Source organism: Plenodomus lingam (genome assembly GCF_022343315.1).
Source record: "Plenodomus lingam strain CAN1 chromosome Unknown contig_11, whole genome shotgun sequence".
NCBI lineage: Eukaryota > Fungi > Ascomycota > Dothideomycetes > Pleosporales > Leptosphaeriaceae > Plenodomus > Plenodomus lingam.
The window spans coordinates 2,580,976-2,594,943 of record NW_027093929.1 but is presented as its reverse complement, the minus strand read 5'-3'; the positions used below and the strand labels follow the sequence as shown (position 1 = coordinate 2,594,943).

The 13,968-nt window shown below is 53.2% G+C and overlaps 8 protein-coding genes across 8 annotated transcripts; 4 read left to right on the top strand and 4 right to left on the bottom strand.

Annotated features, from left to right (window-relative positions):
• Positions 1 to 4: 4 nt before the first annotated feature.
• On the top strand, positions 5 to 1,133 carry IAQ61_001225 (uncharacterized protein). Its single transcript, XM_003840993.2, has 7 exons — positions 5 to 148; positions 211 to 233; positions 286 to 319; positions 371 to 405; positions 482 to 508; positions 562 to 631; positions 682 to 1,133. The coding sequence occupies exons 1-7, from the start codon at positions 115 to 117 to the stop codon at positions 744 to 746; spliced, it is 288 nt and encodes a 95-aa protein (XP_003841041.1). The 5' UTR covers positions 5 to 114; the 3' UTR covers positions 747 to 1,133.
• Positions 1,134 to 1,576: 443 nt separating this feature from the next.
• IAQ61_001224 (uncharacterized protein) lies at positions 1,577 to 2,031 on the top strand (the record flags this gene model as incomplete). The annotated part of the gene is made up of 2 exons (XM_003840994.1): positions 1,577 to 1,607; positions 1,718 to 2,031. 2 exons carry the CDS (start codon positions 1,577 to 1,579, stop codon positions 2,029 to 2,031), a joined length of 345 nt encoding a protein of 114 aa, XP_003841042.1.
• Positions 2,032 to 3,109: 1,078 nt separating this feature from the next.
• Positions 3,110 to 4,840, bottom strand: IAQ61_001223 (uncharacterized protein; the record flags this gene model as incomplete). The annotated part of the gene is made up of 1 exon (XM_003840995.2): positions 3,110 to 4,840. The coding sequence occupies one exon, from the start codon at positions 4,838 to 4,840 to the stop codon at positions 3,110 to 3,112; it is 1,731 nt and encodes a 576-aa protein (XP_003841043.2).
• A 1,315-nt stretch (positions 4,841 to 6,155) lies between these two features.
• Positions 6,156 to 6,913, top strand: IAQ61_001222 (uncharacterized protein; the record flags this gene model as incomplete). Its single annotated transcript, XM_066095021.1, has 2 exons — positions 6,156 to 6,168; positions 6,462 to 6,913. The coding sequence occupies 2 exons, from the start codon at positions 6,156 to 6,158 to the stop codon at positions 6,911 to 6,913; spliced, it is 465 nt and encodes a 154-aa protein (XP_065955329.1).
• A 392-nt stretch (positions 6,914 to 7,305) lies between these two features.
• IAQ61_001221 (uncharacterized protein) lies at positions 7,306 to 8,868 on the bottom strand (the record flags this gene model as incomplete). The annotated part of the gene is made up of 5 exons (XM_066095020.1): positions 7,306 to 7,308; positions 7,359 to 8,112; positions 8,169 to 8,309; positions 8,365 to 8,469; positions 8,645 to 8,868. 5 exons carry the CDS (start codon positions 8,866 to 8,868, stop codon positions 7,306 to 7,308), a joined length of 1,227 nt encoding a protein of 408 aa, XP_065955328.1.
• A 107-nt stretch (positions 8,869 to 8,975) lies between these two features.
• On the bottom strand, positions 8,976 to 10,303 carry IAQ61_001220 (uncharacterized protein; the record flags this gene model as incomplete). The annotated part of the gene is made up of 4 exons (XM_066095019.1): positions 8,976 to 8,984; positions 9,121 to 9,192; positions 9,308 to 9,398; positions 9,996 to 10,303. The coding sequence occupies 4 exons, from the start codon at positions 10,301 to 10,303 to the stop codon at positions 8,976 to 8,978; spliced, it is 480 nt and encodes a 159-aa protein (XP_065955327.1).
• Positions 10,304 to 10,959: 656 nt separating this feature from the next.
• IAQ61_001219 (uncharacterized protein) lies at positions 10,960 to 11,660 on the top strand (the record flags this gene model as incomplete). Its single annotated transcript, XM_066095018.1, has 3 exons — positions 10,960 to 11,082; positions 11,111 to 11,209; positions 11,490 to 11,660. Coding segments are annotated over 3 exons (393 nt in total), but the record flags the coding sequence as incomplete, so codon positions are not given.
• Positions 11,661 to 12,033: 373 nt separating this feature from the next.
• SCD1 (Scytalone dehydratase) lies at positions 12,034 to 13,539 on the bottom strand. Its single transcript, XM_003841000.2, has 3 exons — positions 13,178 to 13,539; positions 13,074 to 13,129; positions 12,034 to 13,016 (listed from the first exon to the last, which is right to left on the bottom strand). The coding sequence occupies exons 1-3, from the start codon at positions 13,209 to 13,211 to the stop codon at positions 12,543 to 12,545; spliced, it is 564 nt and encodes a 187-aa protein (XP_003841048.1). The 5' UTR covers positions 13,212 to 13,539; the 3' UTR covers positions 12,034 to 12,542.
• Positions 13,540 to 13,968: the final 429 nt, after the last annotated feature.

Sequence of the window (13,968 nt, the reverse complement as noted above, 5' to 3'; positions counted from 1 at the left end):
GCAAGGCGTACCACGACCACACAGCCTTCACACCACTTCTCTATAAGACCAATATTGGCTCCGGAATACCGACAATCATCCAACTACCACGTGCAAGATCAGTAGCCCAGCACCATGGCCAGCGAAAAGTCGGATTCCAAGCAGGAGGGTATGTTCTCCTATGTATTCCCGCCGGTACCTTTGTCTACGCACAAGCTAACACACATGCAGCCCAGATCAAGTCGGCGGACATGGTGACTACATATTGATCCCTGCGACTATCTTCAAGTCTAATTAGTGCCCCAGAGCGATGAGATGCAGGCCGAAGCCATCGAAGTCGGTGGGTCTCATTCACCCAGACACGGCTGACCGCGATACTGACAGCTTCTAGCGCAACAAGCCATGGAGCAGTTCACCATTGAAAAGGTAGGTTCTGAGTGCACTGAACCTTTTTGCAGAGCGCCCGTCTAGTCTTGCTGTGAATACTGACACCGCTTTTCAGGACATTGCCCAGTACATCAAGAAGGAGGTTAGCAAAATCTTACTTTGTTTACCCTCATGCACACGCTAACCTCCTCCCAGTTTGACAGCCGCAAGGGCGCCACATGGCACTGCATAGTCGGCAGGAACTTTGGCAGCTTCGTCACTCACGGTATGGTCATGTCACGGCACTGTATGAGTTGCGGTCTAACGCTACTACAGAGACCAAGCACTTCATCTACTTCTATCTTGGTCACTGCGCTATCCTGCTCTTCAAGACACAGTAGCGTGCGCTGTTCAACCCAAATCTTTCAAGACTCTAAAAGAAACTGTCGACCATCTCCACCATCAACATTGCTGGGAGTCCATGCTTTGGTCTTGTCTCATATCAAGCATCACGATAGGACTCAGGTGGTGTACTATGAAAGGCGAGGATGATTGGAATTATGCAGAGTCCAGTAGCATTCGCCTCAGAAGCGACCAGGTTCCTTGTTCGTAATGACTGTCATGAGTCTTCTTTGCGTATTTTCAGCCTCGAAGACTGCTCGATACCACAATGAAGTAATTACCCTCCACTTGTCTACTGAATCGAACCACTCAGACGACCAGTGACTGGATGTACGGTAGAGTAATCACAAACATGCCACATGCATGTACCCGTACAACGAATAAACTTGCCCAGGCGATATTGATCGATGCACGACCCCCGCAAACACTAGCGCACGAAGCTTGAGCCAAGTGTGGCTGAGGATTCCATGACGCAGCTTCCTCGGCGCCAACCCTTGCACACGACTACAATGCGCAGCAACGCCTTCCGCAACATTGCCGTCTCACTCACAACACATTCACCTCCTTGTCCTGCCAAATCGAATCCTGAACCTCCATATCGCACACAGAAACCGCGCGACAGCCCATCCATACCCAGAACCCGTTGACCTGCGCACTATTGTCCTACAACCGCTCCACACAAACCGCGACAGTTTGCGCCCGCACAACCGACCACATCATCTCACCACGCGCCCTACTGCGCCACCGACACCCTCACTTCCATATACAATACCCACGTCTCCCACCACAAAAATCATAGACGCGCTAAACGCGTGCAACCCGCGCGACCATGTTCTTCTTCTTCACCTGCGGAACACACAGTACGTCTTGCACGCTCCCCTCACATTCCCACCCTCCCTTGTCCATACCATTCCATCCCCGTCCACACCATCCCTCTCCCCTCCCCTTCTTCCCACTAACAAACCCACAGCCTTCACATCCCCCCTCCCCAACGCCAGCCACATCACAACGCAATGCCAAAACTGCGGCAACTACTCTGCCCGCGTCATGAAGCGCTGGGAATGGTTCACGTTTTGCTTCATCCCCGTTATCCCCTTTTCACTTAAACCCTACCGCGAGGTCGGCTGCCCGGTCTGCAATTTTTGGCAGGATGTCAAGTATCGGCCTGATGTGCTGGCGCAGATGGGGGAGGGCGCGCAGGTACAGGGGCAGGGGCAGCAGGGGGTCATGATGGGAGGGGTGGGGGCTGCGCCGCCGCAGAATGGGGTGCCGCAGTATAAGTGAAGGGTTGGGAAGGACTGGATGTTTGACGAAGAGAGAGAGAACAGGCAGAGACAAAGACATGCCCACTTGAGTCGAGAAGGCAAAGCGCAAAGCACAGCTTCTCAAACCGGGTCATATTTATCCGCATTGACGCCTCCATACTCTGGGGACATGGGTCTAGGATGGATGGATGGATGGATGGATGTAATAAAGATACCACTAGCATGAACTACTATTTCCCTTTTTTCTTATACTCTCCCGCATTCCCTAGTCCTTTCGTTATCCACTCTTCCGCCCAAGCCTCTTCTATTTCTTTTCTTTCTCGTGCGGTCTGGATCATGTATGTATGTATTTGTTGTTTTTTTCTTGTGTCTTGTTGGCGTGGGGATGGGTTGGGCAGCAGAGATGCGAGAGTAAGAGTAAGAGTACGAGATGCGAGAGAGAGGTGAGCTGTATAATTAGCAACCAAGTTGGTGTTTTCCCTGTTCCCCCCTGTTCCCCTCCCCTTCCCAATCCAATACAATCTCAGCATCTCAACAGAGCTATGAACTACCCAACCATCACCGCCTAAATTTTTGCGTTTGAAGCTTAATACACAGGGGAGAAATGGGTGTTGTTTATTATATTGCTGTGATTTGTGCGTTCTAATTTTTAACTCGGATATACAATGTAGAAGAGTATGTAGAAGAGTATTCATTATTCCACATTTAAACTGTGTAGAGCGTAGACCAGATTCGACTACAATGGCCTCTATGATTTAGTGTTCGCAACATACTCGAGCAAGCAAACAAACAAATAAGCAACCAGACAGACAGACAGACAGACAATAAACCATACTTCATCTAGTCCCTCTATCCTATTCCATGAACCCATCAAACCCCTCTCCGACACCCAGCTGTCATTCATCATCCATCATCCATACATAATAAAAAGTAAAAGAAAAAGACTCTACAACATGCAACCTACAACCCACGCCCAACACCATTCATCTCTTCCTCGCTATACTAAACCCCATCACATCCCATTCATTCATTCATTCATCCATCACCATGAAAATACCCAATGCCAGCCCCCAGCCCACGCCCACAGCACACCCCTCTCAAAAGACCCCCACCTCGTCCTTGCCCATCACCGCCTTCTCCTTCTTACTCAACGGACTACGATCAGCATCGCGATCCCGATCACCCCCCAGCGTCCCCTTCCTCTTCCGCTTGCCCACCCCACCGGGCTCAAATGCATGCGCCTCGGGATCCAACGGCGTCTGACTGGCCCCGTAGTCCGGTTGAGACTGGGTTCGAGTCGTTGAGCCGCCAATGGCACGTGCAAGCTCTGGCCCCATGCCATTGGCATCGATGCTTTCTTCAAAGCTGGCGAGTTCCTCTCCCAGCGCACTGAAGAGCTGTTGTTCGAGACGGCCCGTGCTGTCAATGCTTGACATGCCTTGCTTGTGCGTGGGTTTGAATGGCGAGAGCTTCGTCGTGTCCGGTACCACGCTGTCGGCTTCCAATTGGGGATCGATGGCGTCGACGTCGATGATCTCGACGACCGAGGGAATACAGGTTTGCGCGCTGTGGCTGTGCTTTCCTAGGTCCTTGGAGGCGCATGGTTGGGCAGAGGGAGGGGCGCCACTGGTGGGTGGGAGCAGACTTTGATCGTGGCGGATAGCTTGTTGTGGGAGCTGAGGTGAGTGTGTAGCCATGCCTTCCTTCCTACTCCTTACGCTGCCTATCGCCGATGGTCCATGGGCAGATACAAATTTGCCAGTATCCATCGGGTGCATTGTGTTGATATAGTTATATCGGGGCTGAGTTGAGAAGCTAGAAATAGGTTCTCTCGTGGGAAGATCAGGGTCAAAGACTGGTAGTCGTTGAACAAAAGGGTTAGGTGTTGGAACCTGATTGGACCATGTGCCCTGGATCGGCATGCGTATTTGAGAGGGAGGCCGGTTCTCTTTATTGCTAGAGATAGAGGAAGGATATGATGCAAATGACTTTCCCTTCAAGTTATTCTCCACCTCGTCGGCCTTGGCTCTTATTCCCTTGTTTGAGACATTTCGAAACGCGGAGTTGAGGTCAGGATAGGAAGACGTACGAGCCATAGACGCTGTTGACGGTCGAGACATGAGCGGAGTATAACCCATCTTCGGCGGATAATATGCGTGAGCAGTAGGTGGACGAGCCATGGGGTCTCCGTGCTGACTACCCAGATTGTATCGTGACTCTCGATCCTTCTTGGCCGGACTCATTGCCTGCAATGTTTGGCCCAAGTCATCTCGACAACCACTAAGGTGTAACTTGTCGATCTTTTCCCTCGACCGATGCCCCGATCTAGTTGAATTTGTGCTCTGCTCATACACTGGCGAAGCGTTGGTCCACGACGGATGTGGCTTGAGTGCGTGTGATGATGCCAACATGTACTCAGGCATCGCAACATCCCCAGCAGAACTTGAGGCAGTCCGTTTCGTTGACCATGTACCCATGCTAACTTCGTCGCCCTCATCACCAAGTGCTGAAAATGAGTCGTCCCAGTTTCGATTACGTCCATGACCCATCGTAGTGTTCGCAAGCTTCGGGAGACGGGATATAGCAGTTAAATGAGTGCGCGGCCATCCCTGTGGGTCCGGATTTGATTTTCTGGTATTCAAAGGATTCGACCGATGGGATAGCGGCGACTGGATGTGTACATCTGGCGCTGGCTTTCGCACCTTGGAAGCGCGGGGATATAATGAAGATATCTGTCCCAGTGGTTTGATTCTCTCGTATGCGCCTGGAAGGTAGAGCGGGTTGCGAATCGGCCATGCGATGCCTGCTTCCTCCAAGACATCTATCATGAGTCAATATAAGTCGCCGATACATGGTATATATAAAAGTACCTCTGGGAGCATGCTGGAACGAAAAACACACGATGTCGTTGGTAATGCCAAGATCCAACTCTCCCGGGCTGGCTGTCTTTCCAATCAACTGCTCAGACAGCATGATCTTGATGCGTGATTTGAAATCGCGAGCATCCCAGGATGTCTGTTGGAGTGTCTGGAGACTGAAAGGAGGGAATTCGAGGCGCGGTCTCTTCTGACTTGTGGGCTGCTCGACACTGGCCAGGGAGTGCTTCTCGTGTGCTTTGGCCAGTGTTAGTTAATTCTAGGCTGAATGCAACAAAATGTACCAATTTCTTGTGGCCATTTGGAGGCAATGTCGAAGAAGCCACGGCTGTGCCAGTCAGCATGCAGCCATCCAGTATTTCTAGTGTAGATATCTGAGCTCACAAGACTCTGGCACCGTCAACAATGACCTGAACTGTGTATACCACCTTCTGGTTCGGCTTTCTTTGGGCTTCGATGATAGCAGAAGGCTTTGCCGCCGTAGTCCACGAGTGTATGGAGATGCGAAAGGGCGTGGACAGTGGGAGAGAGCTGATGTAGCAAGTCAGGGTAGGTAGTTGGCATCCAACTAGTAGACAGAGAGAGATGAGCTCAGCACGATGACAGTATATAGATTCTGGCGTAGAGTTTAGGGAAAAGAGTACGGTGATACTTACCCTCATCAGTTGAGATGTAACAAGCCGTCTTGAACTCTTGTATGGGAACGGGAGAGACCCTGGGGAAGAGGATGACGTCCCAGTCGTCGTAGCGCATGGTTCAGTTGGAAGCGCAATTGCAATGTGAGGATCCAAAAGAGCAACAAGCAACTGGCAGTTATGGCAAACGGCGAGGAGTGGAGAGGAGGAAGAGTGTTTTTGGATCCAAGGAGGAAGAAGGAGAGCTCTGGGCGATGTCGGCAGGGTCTCCTACGAGGAAAGAGCAATGACGCCTTCTTTGGATAAGCCCGTCACTCCAACAAGTTTGTCAACATATCAAGCTTAGACATCAGCGCATTTTACTCGAACGCAGAAATTATTTACGTATCAGAGGAGCGCCCGGGGGCAGTGCTCACTGACTTCACAGCACGTGCTGAGATTGTTCGACATGATGCTTTCATTCTAGCACTGAATACCTGTGTGACCACCGACGAAAACCCTGACAGGCGGTCAATTTCCTTGTCCGTAACCAGTATAATCTAAATAAAATAGGCATACATGAAGCTGTACGCAGTTTGCTGAGGGGAACCGTCCTCCGAGCATGTTACTACGCCATGCATAGGTACTACCAGATGAAACCTCCCAGTATGGCCGCACAACAATTAAGAAAGAAAGACATAATTATAGTGGCCAGCTGATGCCAGCGCGTCGTCGTAACCAAAGCAACGGACATGCACGCCACCAAAGACCAGTTACAACAAGTAAAATAGGGTCTCAATGCTCTCGCCTGCTTTTCACCAAACGTACCTAACATTACACACACACACACACAAGCGCATCCCAAACGCCATATGCTTGGATTATATTTTCCGTGACGCCGCGCTAAAGCCAACAGTATCGAGTCATGATCGTGTTCGTATGAGGCGGACGTGAGTAAGGAACAAGTGAAGACCTAAGCCATGGGTGGAAGCTGCTGGGAGAAAGCTCCGGCGTTGTCGCGTGGACCGTTGCCATCAGGGCCTGGGCTGAGAGGGCCGTTGGCGCCTTGCGAGGACATGAGACCGAGGCTCTGGAGGGTCGACATTCCGCCGCCATTCTGAGCGCCGCCACCGATGTAGGAACCCGGGGCTTGAGGGTAGCTGAAGCGTACATGTTAGCAGAGTCATTTGGTAGCCAAGATGCGGTATTCCCCAGTATTCATAGAAATGTAAAGTGCAAGAGGATGGACACAATGGTAGAACTGGGTTCAAGATCAGGAAAGCAAAAGGAAGGTCAAGAGGAGAGCAAGCCAGGATGCAAACGAAAGACTCAAAATAAAAAGACTCGTGTGATTGGAACTGATGCCCAATCCGCTCGTAATGGCACATTTCGTGAGAGAAAGAGCATCTGAACAGCAGAAAGCAGCAGGGAGCAGTCGCGAGAAGCACCCGAAACCCCATAGCATGACTAATTACATCCTTTGGATACTTCCTAAAAGAAGACGTGGTGGTATAGTAACTCGCTGGCTCGTTTTATCATTAAGGAAAGATTCCGCAGGTGCAAGCAAGAGAATGATGACCTGTTGTACAAAGACTGACTCCACTTCTGATGGCCCCCAGTAAGATGACATCGTAAGAAGAATACTCGAGAACTTTTTGGGGAAACCGACCCAGAGGTATCGTGAAAGAGAACCAAACGCTCGAGAGTCGTTATGACAAGTCATGAAAAGGGGTCATTGCAATAAGCCAACGGGATAAACCATGGAGGAAGCGCCGTGCAAGCAATAGAGAGGGAAATCTGTGCTTACTAGCCGGAGGTTAGTAAGGTTCAGACGCGGTCGCACTTGACCAACTTGCCTTCATGGGAGGGAAACCGCCGCCATATGGGTGCTGTGGGGGCATGCCCATGCCCGGGCCGTAGACTGGCGGAGGTGGTGCTGGGCGGTAAGGAGTGCCGGCAGGGCCCGAGTTGTTCTGGGAGCGGCCCCAAGAGAGTCGGACACGAGAGTTGCCGATCGGGTAGCCTTGCATTTGATTGATGGCCATCTCCGCGGCGTGACGCTGCACGAACTGGACGAAGCCGCATCCCTTGCCTGGAGGAATCTTGACATAGGTAATCTCTCCGAAGCCCTGGAAGAATGAACGCAGCTCGTCCTCGGTCACGTAGCCGGACAGGCCTCCGACGAAGACGGTCGTGTTGTTGGGGTCGGTGAACTGGTTCATCGGCTGGGGCGCACCATAGTAGCCCATGGGAGGCGCACCCATCGAGTACATGCCCATGCCTGGACCGCCACCCTGCTGGGGCATACCCATACCGCCGGGACCGCCAGGGCCCCCGCTCTTGTTCTTTGGGGTAGCGGTAGAGATGCGCATGGGGCGGTTGCCGCAGTAGACACCTTGCATCTCCGTAAGGGCCTTTTGCTGGTCTTCCTCGCTGGCGAATCGCACGAAACCATAGCCGCGCGACATGCCACTGATTGGGTCGGACATGATCTTGGCGGATTTGGTGGAAGGGTACTTGTTCTGGAAGAGCTGTACGAGCACGAATTCAGTGACCTCGGGACCCAGGTCGCCAACGAAGATGCTGTACTCGGGACCTCGCTCATCGCGGCTGTGGTGCGTCAGCAATCACACGCATGTCCTGGGGTCATCTTATCGAATGCCTACCTGCGATCGGCGAGACCCCCTCCAGAGGCCCAGTTGAGCTTGAAGGGGCGGTTCGAGTTGGGAATCAATTGCCCATTGAGCGTGAGCGCTTTGGCGGCAGCATCGGGGCTCGAGAAGTCGACGAAACAGTATCCAGCGTTGCTGCTATCAGTCAGTCAGACGGACAGGAAAAGGAAGAGGCCGAGATTCTGCTCACCCAGAAAACTTGTCGCGGATCATCTTGACATTGACCGTCTCGCCCATGTTGTACCAGATGCTGCGCACAAAGTTCTCGTCGATCCAAGGCTCCAGTTCACCCATCCTGCGTCATGTCAGTCTTCAGTTCTCCATCACAGCATGCCATTGGCGTAGCAGAGGCGCATTTTTCGTCATGCCCATGAACGGCGCACAAGATGCGCCAGCATGCGCAAAGACAACAAGTATGTACAAAGCGTGCGCGAGCGTTCGCGCAGAGGCACGCATGAATGTGCACTCACCAGAGGGTGGTCTTGCCGGCGCCCTGGCCCTGACCATCGCCGCCCGCGCTGCCTGGTGGGCCCATCTGGCCTTGAGGAAAGCCGTTGCCAGAAGTATCCATCGGCTGGCCCATCTGCTGGGACATGTCGGGCTGCGGGGTCATTTGCTGCTGCTGCTGCTGCTGTTGCTGCTGTTCGCCGCCGACGGGCTGGCCCTGGAACTGGTCGTATTGCTGGAAAGACATTGGGTAACAAGGTTCAAGTTGAGATTGGTAAGGATCGGTTTGCTATCGTCGAAGTGGCGAGGTAAAGCTATCGGGCTTCTAAGTATAATGGAGAATCGAAGTCGAGGCTAGAGAGTCTGCGCGCGAAGAAAAACCATGGTTAGCGTGCGGTCAATTGGCGCACAATAGAGCTGCGGCTAGGCAGTGGGTGGGGCGGGTGGAGGGGGCAAAGGTGAGGGATGGTTCAAGCTCAGGACTTAAGGCTGCACTTACTAGGCACTGGAGCGGGCGGTCACGATAGGCGAAAGCGTTGCTACCAGCGAGTGGAGGAGTGGAAGGCGCGTGCTGCACAGGGAAGGAGTACAGGCACAAGGGAAGACTGGTGGCTGGTGATGGTGGACACTCAAGGAGACAACCGGAAAGCTGGCGACACAGTGGCCTCTGAACCCGAAGTACTCACGCACCAAGGATCGATGGGAGGTGGGTGGGAAGAGAGGAGGAGAGGAGAGAAGAGGGGAACGAGTGGCCGAGAGGAAGCTCGAAGTGGGTTTCTAGGCAGGCAGTCAGTAAGGTTGGACTCACGGCGAGGGATCACATGCGCGCAGCGTCGCACGAGGCTCACGACAAGGCGCCGCCCACACAAACGAAACGCGTCTGCATGTATCTGGCGCCCCTCTCAAGCTGCGTGCGCTGCTGCGGATGCCGGGTGGAGAGAGGAGCAACACGCCCACGTCCACGTCCACACCCACACCCACACCCACAGACACAGACACAGACACACACAGGCGAGGGGACCGTGCAGCCGACGACGTCAGCGGGCAGCAGCGCAGCGCAGCGCAGCGCAGCGCAGCGCAAGCCTTCAGCCACCTCGAGTTCTCGAGCAGCGGCAGTGGGCGGGCGAGGGGCAGGCAGACAGACAGACAGACAGACAGACAGGGCGCCTGTGCAGTGTTTGCTCTCTCTCTCTGCCTACTCACAAACGCACACACACACACACACACACAGACATCCGTTCGCTGTGTTATGAATTGTGTCGCGCTGTCGTGCACACCACGGCGCTGTGCAGCGCCCGCCGCCCGCCGCGCCAAGGCGAGATGAAAATTGTGAGGGAGACAGAAGAAGATGGAAGAAAGGATGGAGATACGCACCGAAAAGACTCAAGGACACCAAGAAGAGTGGAAGGCAGGAATGGCAAAAGTAAGCCAAGACCACACACAACGCAAAGGGAAGACGCAGAGATGTCAGGGCGCACAAAGGGGAGGCAAGTGTGTGCTGTGGGAGCAGATGGAGGGCAGCGAAAAAAGATGGGGTGGGGTAGGAGAGAAGAGAAGAGGGATACTATGTAGAGCAGAGAGGATGTGTGATGAAGACCGGCGGGCCTTTCAGAGACGCTCGATGCCGCACCAATCCAATTCGCCGGTCGTTGTGTGGCGGCGTCCGCTCGGTAGCGATCCATGGATGCTCAGGCGCGAACCCTGGGGCCTTGGGGCGGGGGGGGGAAGCCTGGAGGGGTGAGGGGGGGTAACCATGGAAGCTTGTATTGTACTGCATGTAGGTACCTATGTATTATTATTATTATCATTACTACCACCACTACTACTACTACTACTAGGTATTCTATTGAGTACATGGAAGGGGAAAAAAGGCAAAAGCTAAAAAAAAAAAAAAAAAAAAACTGGGCGCAATCAAGCTTTTGGAGATCCTCGCTCTCTCCTCCCTACAAGGAGACCATTAGTCTGCAGTCTACATAGAGAGAGAGAGAGAGAGAGAGAGAGCGCATGGATGCAGAGTTCTGTCTGTGATGCAGTCTGCAGATGCCGCTTCCAGCCCTCTTCCAGGGCTACCGGTCTTGCGACTCGTTCGTTTGGCCGTTTTGGTCACACCTGGCCTCGCCCGCCTCGCCTCTTTGCCCTCTTGCTGCTCATCGATGGGATGGATCGTGACAAGGGCTGGCACGCTGGGCCCCCAGATTGGCTCTCTTATCAACGATCTGCCTTCTCCCCCTCCTCTTCCTGTGCAAGGCCAACTCCCACGCGCGTTATTAATAGGCACATGAGGAGTAGGCTGGCCCCCGCGGCCAACAGGAGCTGCATCCACTCCCAGGGCATTTAGGATGACTTGCATTGGTCCGCTGAGCGAGCGAGCGAGGGCGGACGAGCGAGTGAGCCTTGCAGCGCGGGCGGGCCTTTGCTCAGTGGCCACCACCTCTACTACTGGAGTGCCTACTGTAGTACTGTAGGCCTGTAGTACTGTAGTTCTGTAGGACTGTAGTACTAGTACAATACAATACTGTATGCACGTACAAGTACCCATCTCATCTCCTGTGGCTACAAGTCCAGTCCTCTCTGCCCCATTGTACACAGTATGTCTAACCAGTGCACTGCAGTACCTACACACCCACACACACACACACACACAGACACACCCACACCCACACACACACCCACACACACACACCCACACACACACACCCACACACACACACACACACACACACACCCACACACACACACCCACACACACACACCCACACACACACACCCACACACACACACCCACACACACACACCCACACACACACTTATATCTACCGTGTACGTATACATACACGGTACATATGACTGTACACACACTCGTCCTAGGCCAAAGTGGGACAAATCCCGTGCGCGAATTTGCCAGGCCCCCCTCGTGGCTTCAACCAATCACCGTCCTGCATCGCCGAAAACGGCTTCCGGCTTTCGTCAACCGTCTCCACTAGAGCCAACCAGCCAACTTTTTACGGTGTTGCCCACAACGGCTGGCTCATGTTTTAGAGTATGTTGTAGTGTCTGTTAGGCACTTGTGCCGACTCAACAATTGAGATGACTAAGAGAACGAGAAAGAGAGCCGAGGGTGTCCTCCTGCACCTTGACGGCGACGATGATGATCCGTGGAACTGGAGGCACAAACGTTGGTAGGTTCACATTGGCATAACAGCCTTACTACCGGACATCCCACATATACACTGTCAAGGTAGTGGAGCCCGTCGACTGTACCTGTTCGAGATTCTAGTACTCCAGGGTACTGCCATGCCATGCGCACGCATTGAATCACCGGGTCCAGGGCTGCATCATCTGCCAGTCAGCTGACATCATACCAATACTCGAAAAGGTTAATCACAGCCTATAGCTCATACTACTACGCCCCGTGCCCTTTCCACCACCCTTCCTGCCTTGACCGAAAGACCTCACGGCTTTGAAGAAAATTTGCGCATTGCTGATAATCCCAATATCAACCAATCTCCCTACGCTGCGCATCACCACTAGCCACAGCAGAAAGTCTATTGACTCCATGCTCAATTTCTCATCCTGGTCTGCTACTAGACTGCTACCATCATCAACTACATATCAACTCAAGCAGAAGCTGCATTGCCAATGTCCCGGTATATTCCCCATGTTGCTTGCACACTCGCACTACTGCGACTAGCTACAGCAGGATATCCACATGGAGCCTCACGGAAATAAAGTGGTCATCGTTCAAGACTTGGAAACAAATTTATACCGGTATTGCTAGTATTCCAATCTCAATCACACCCCCACGCCACTACTAGCCACAGCAGGTCATCCACTTTGAGCTCCCTGGAAAGAAACTCGCCATACACTGATGAATTTGAACAACAAAATCACATTGCTAACATTCCAATATCCCAATATCAATCACTCCCCCTTCTCCCCGCCACCACCAACCTCTGCAGGAATCCCACTCGCCGCCTTAGCCTCCCCAAACGCATCCCTCCCCTCGGCAAACACCTTGTCGAAATCATACTCGAACCAGCGGATATCCGGGCTCAGCCCCGCAAACTTCCACACCCCATCCACTCTCCGATACCAGTGCGTATTCGCACTATGCGCATGCCCCTTGACTGCAACCTGTGTCCGCGTCGCATCCGTGTATCGCTGGTGCGGCACCCGCAGCTGGTGGTAGCCCGTGATTTCGTCGTCCCCCGTCTTCTCCCACCGCGTGCCGCCGATGAAATGCTGCGTCTTGAGTAGCGGGTTGCCCAGCACGTTGGGGTCCGATGCCATGGCGATGAAGTCGGCCGCTGGCATGGCTTCCCAGATCTTGTCGAGGAAGGAGCGGTAGTCGATGCGCAGCGTTGGCGCGATGCATTTGCTCAGCCGCTCCCAGTCCTAAAGGGGGAGGAATGTGAGCTGGAGGCCGCAACAAGGGGGGTGGGTGGAATGTACTTTGCTATCGTAGCTATCTGCCCATTCGTAGACTGCGGCTTGACAGCCCATGATGTCTTGAACCTATTAGCCTTAATCCTCTATCCCCATCCAAATAGTCATACCATCAAACGTCGGCTTCATTTCTTGCCCAGCCATGATCAATCCACTCAATCGACAACCGTCCACAAATTTGCAACCACAAGGTCCCCAACAACCAGTATACCTTCAACCTCCAAGAAAACTCTCGTCTTGATCTTTAAATCCACACCGTCTTCAATACATATAAAAAAAATCTCAATCCTTGAAATTAAAAATAAATTCTCAATCTCTTGCCAGGACAAGAAAACCAAATACTCTTTTTTTCTTTCTCTTCTAGCACAAGTTCCCCCAGACCCCATTATATCACACGCTCCCCTCCCTCTTACACCCTCCCCCACCCCAGCTCCGGTCCGCAATCGCTGCAACCGGTACCCTACCGTACGGTCATCCCTCCTACGTACGCGACCGGCTCCCCGCCCTCACGGCACCCCGGTGTTTTCCCGTCCCCCTGGGGCCCCCGACACACGGGGTGCGAGGGCATCGGAGCACCGTCATTATTCTGGGCTGGTAGAAGGCGCGGATTTGGGATTGTGTTGCTATGGGTTGGGTGGTGGCGGTGGTGGGGTGGCTACATACAATAGGTGTCTGGTGGGGGAAGGTGGGGGGGATGACGCGTTGGGTTAGTGCGGGTTGGGAGGGGTTTGGTGGGGATGCGGCGTCGAGGATAGGAGGGATTATCATGTTTTTTGATCATGTTGCGCGATGGATTTTTGTTTCCGGGGGAGAGGGTGGGAAGGTGTCTGGACTCTGGGCTGGGTGGAAGCGGTGGTTTTGTTGTTGGTGGAGGAGGAGTAATTTAGTCATCATACTATAT

What these genes read in the sequence shown, in the direction of transcription:
- IAQ61_001225 (XM_003840993.2), top strand. Translation starts at nt 115, where the DNA reads ATGGCCAGCGAAAAGTCGGATTCCAAGCAGGAGG. An exon ending in AGATCAAGTCGGCGGACATG is followed by an intron (nt 234 to 285) that starts GTGACTACATAT and finishes TTAGTGCCCCAG; the next exon opens with AGCGATGAGATGCAGGCCGA. An exon ending in GGCCGAAGCCATCGAAGTCG is followed by an intron (nt 320 to 370) that starts GTGGGTCTCATT and finishes GACAGCTTCTAG; the next exon opens with CGCAACAAGCCATGGAGCAG.
- SCD1 (XM_003841000.2), bottom strand. Translation starts at nt 13,211, where the DNA reads ATGGCTGGGCAAGAAATGAAGCCGACGTTTGATG. An exon ending in AATGAAGCCGACGTTTGATG is followed by an intron (nt 13,130 to 13,177) that starts GTATGACTATTT and finishes AATAGGTTCAAG; the next exon opens with ACATCATGGGCTGTCAAGCC. An exon ending in CAGATAGCTACGATAGCAAA is followed by an intron (nt 13,017 to 13,073) that starts GTACATTCCACC and finishes CTCCCCCTTTAG; the next exon opens with GACTGGGAGCGGCTGAGCAA.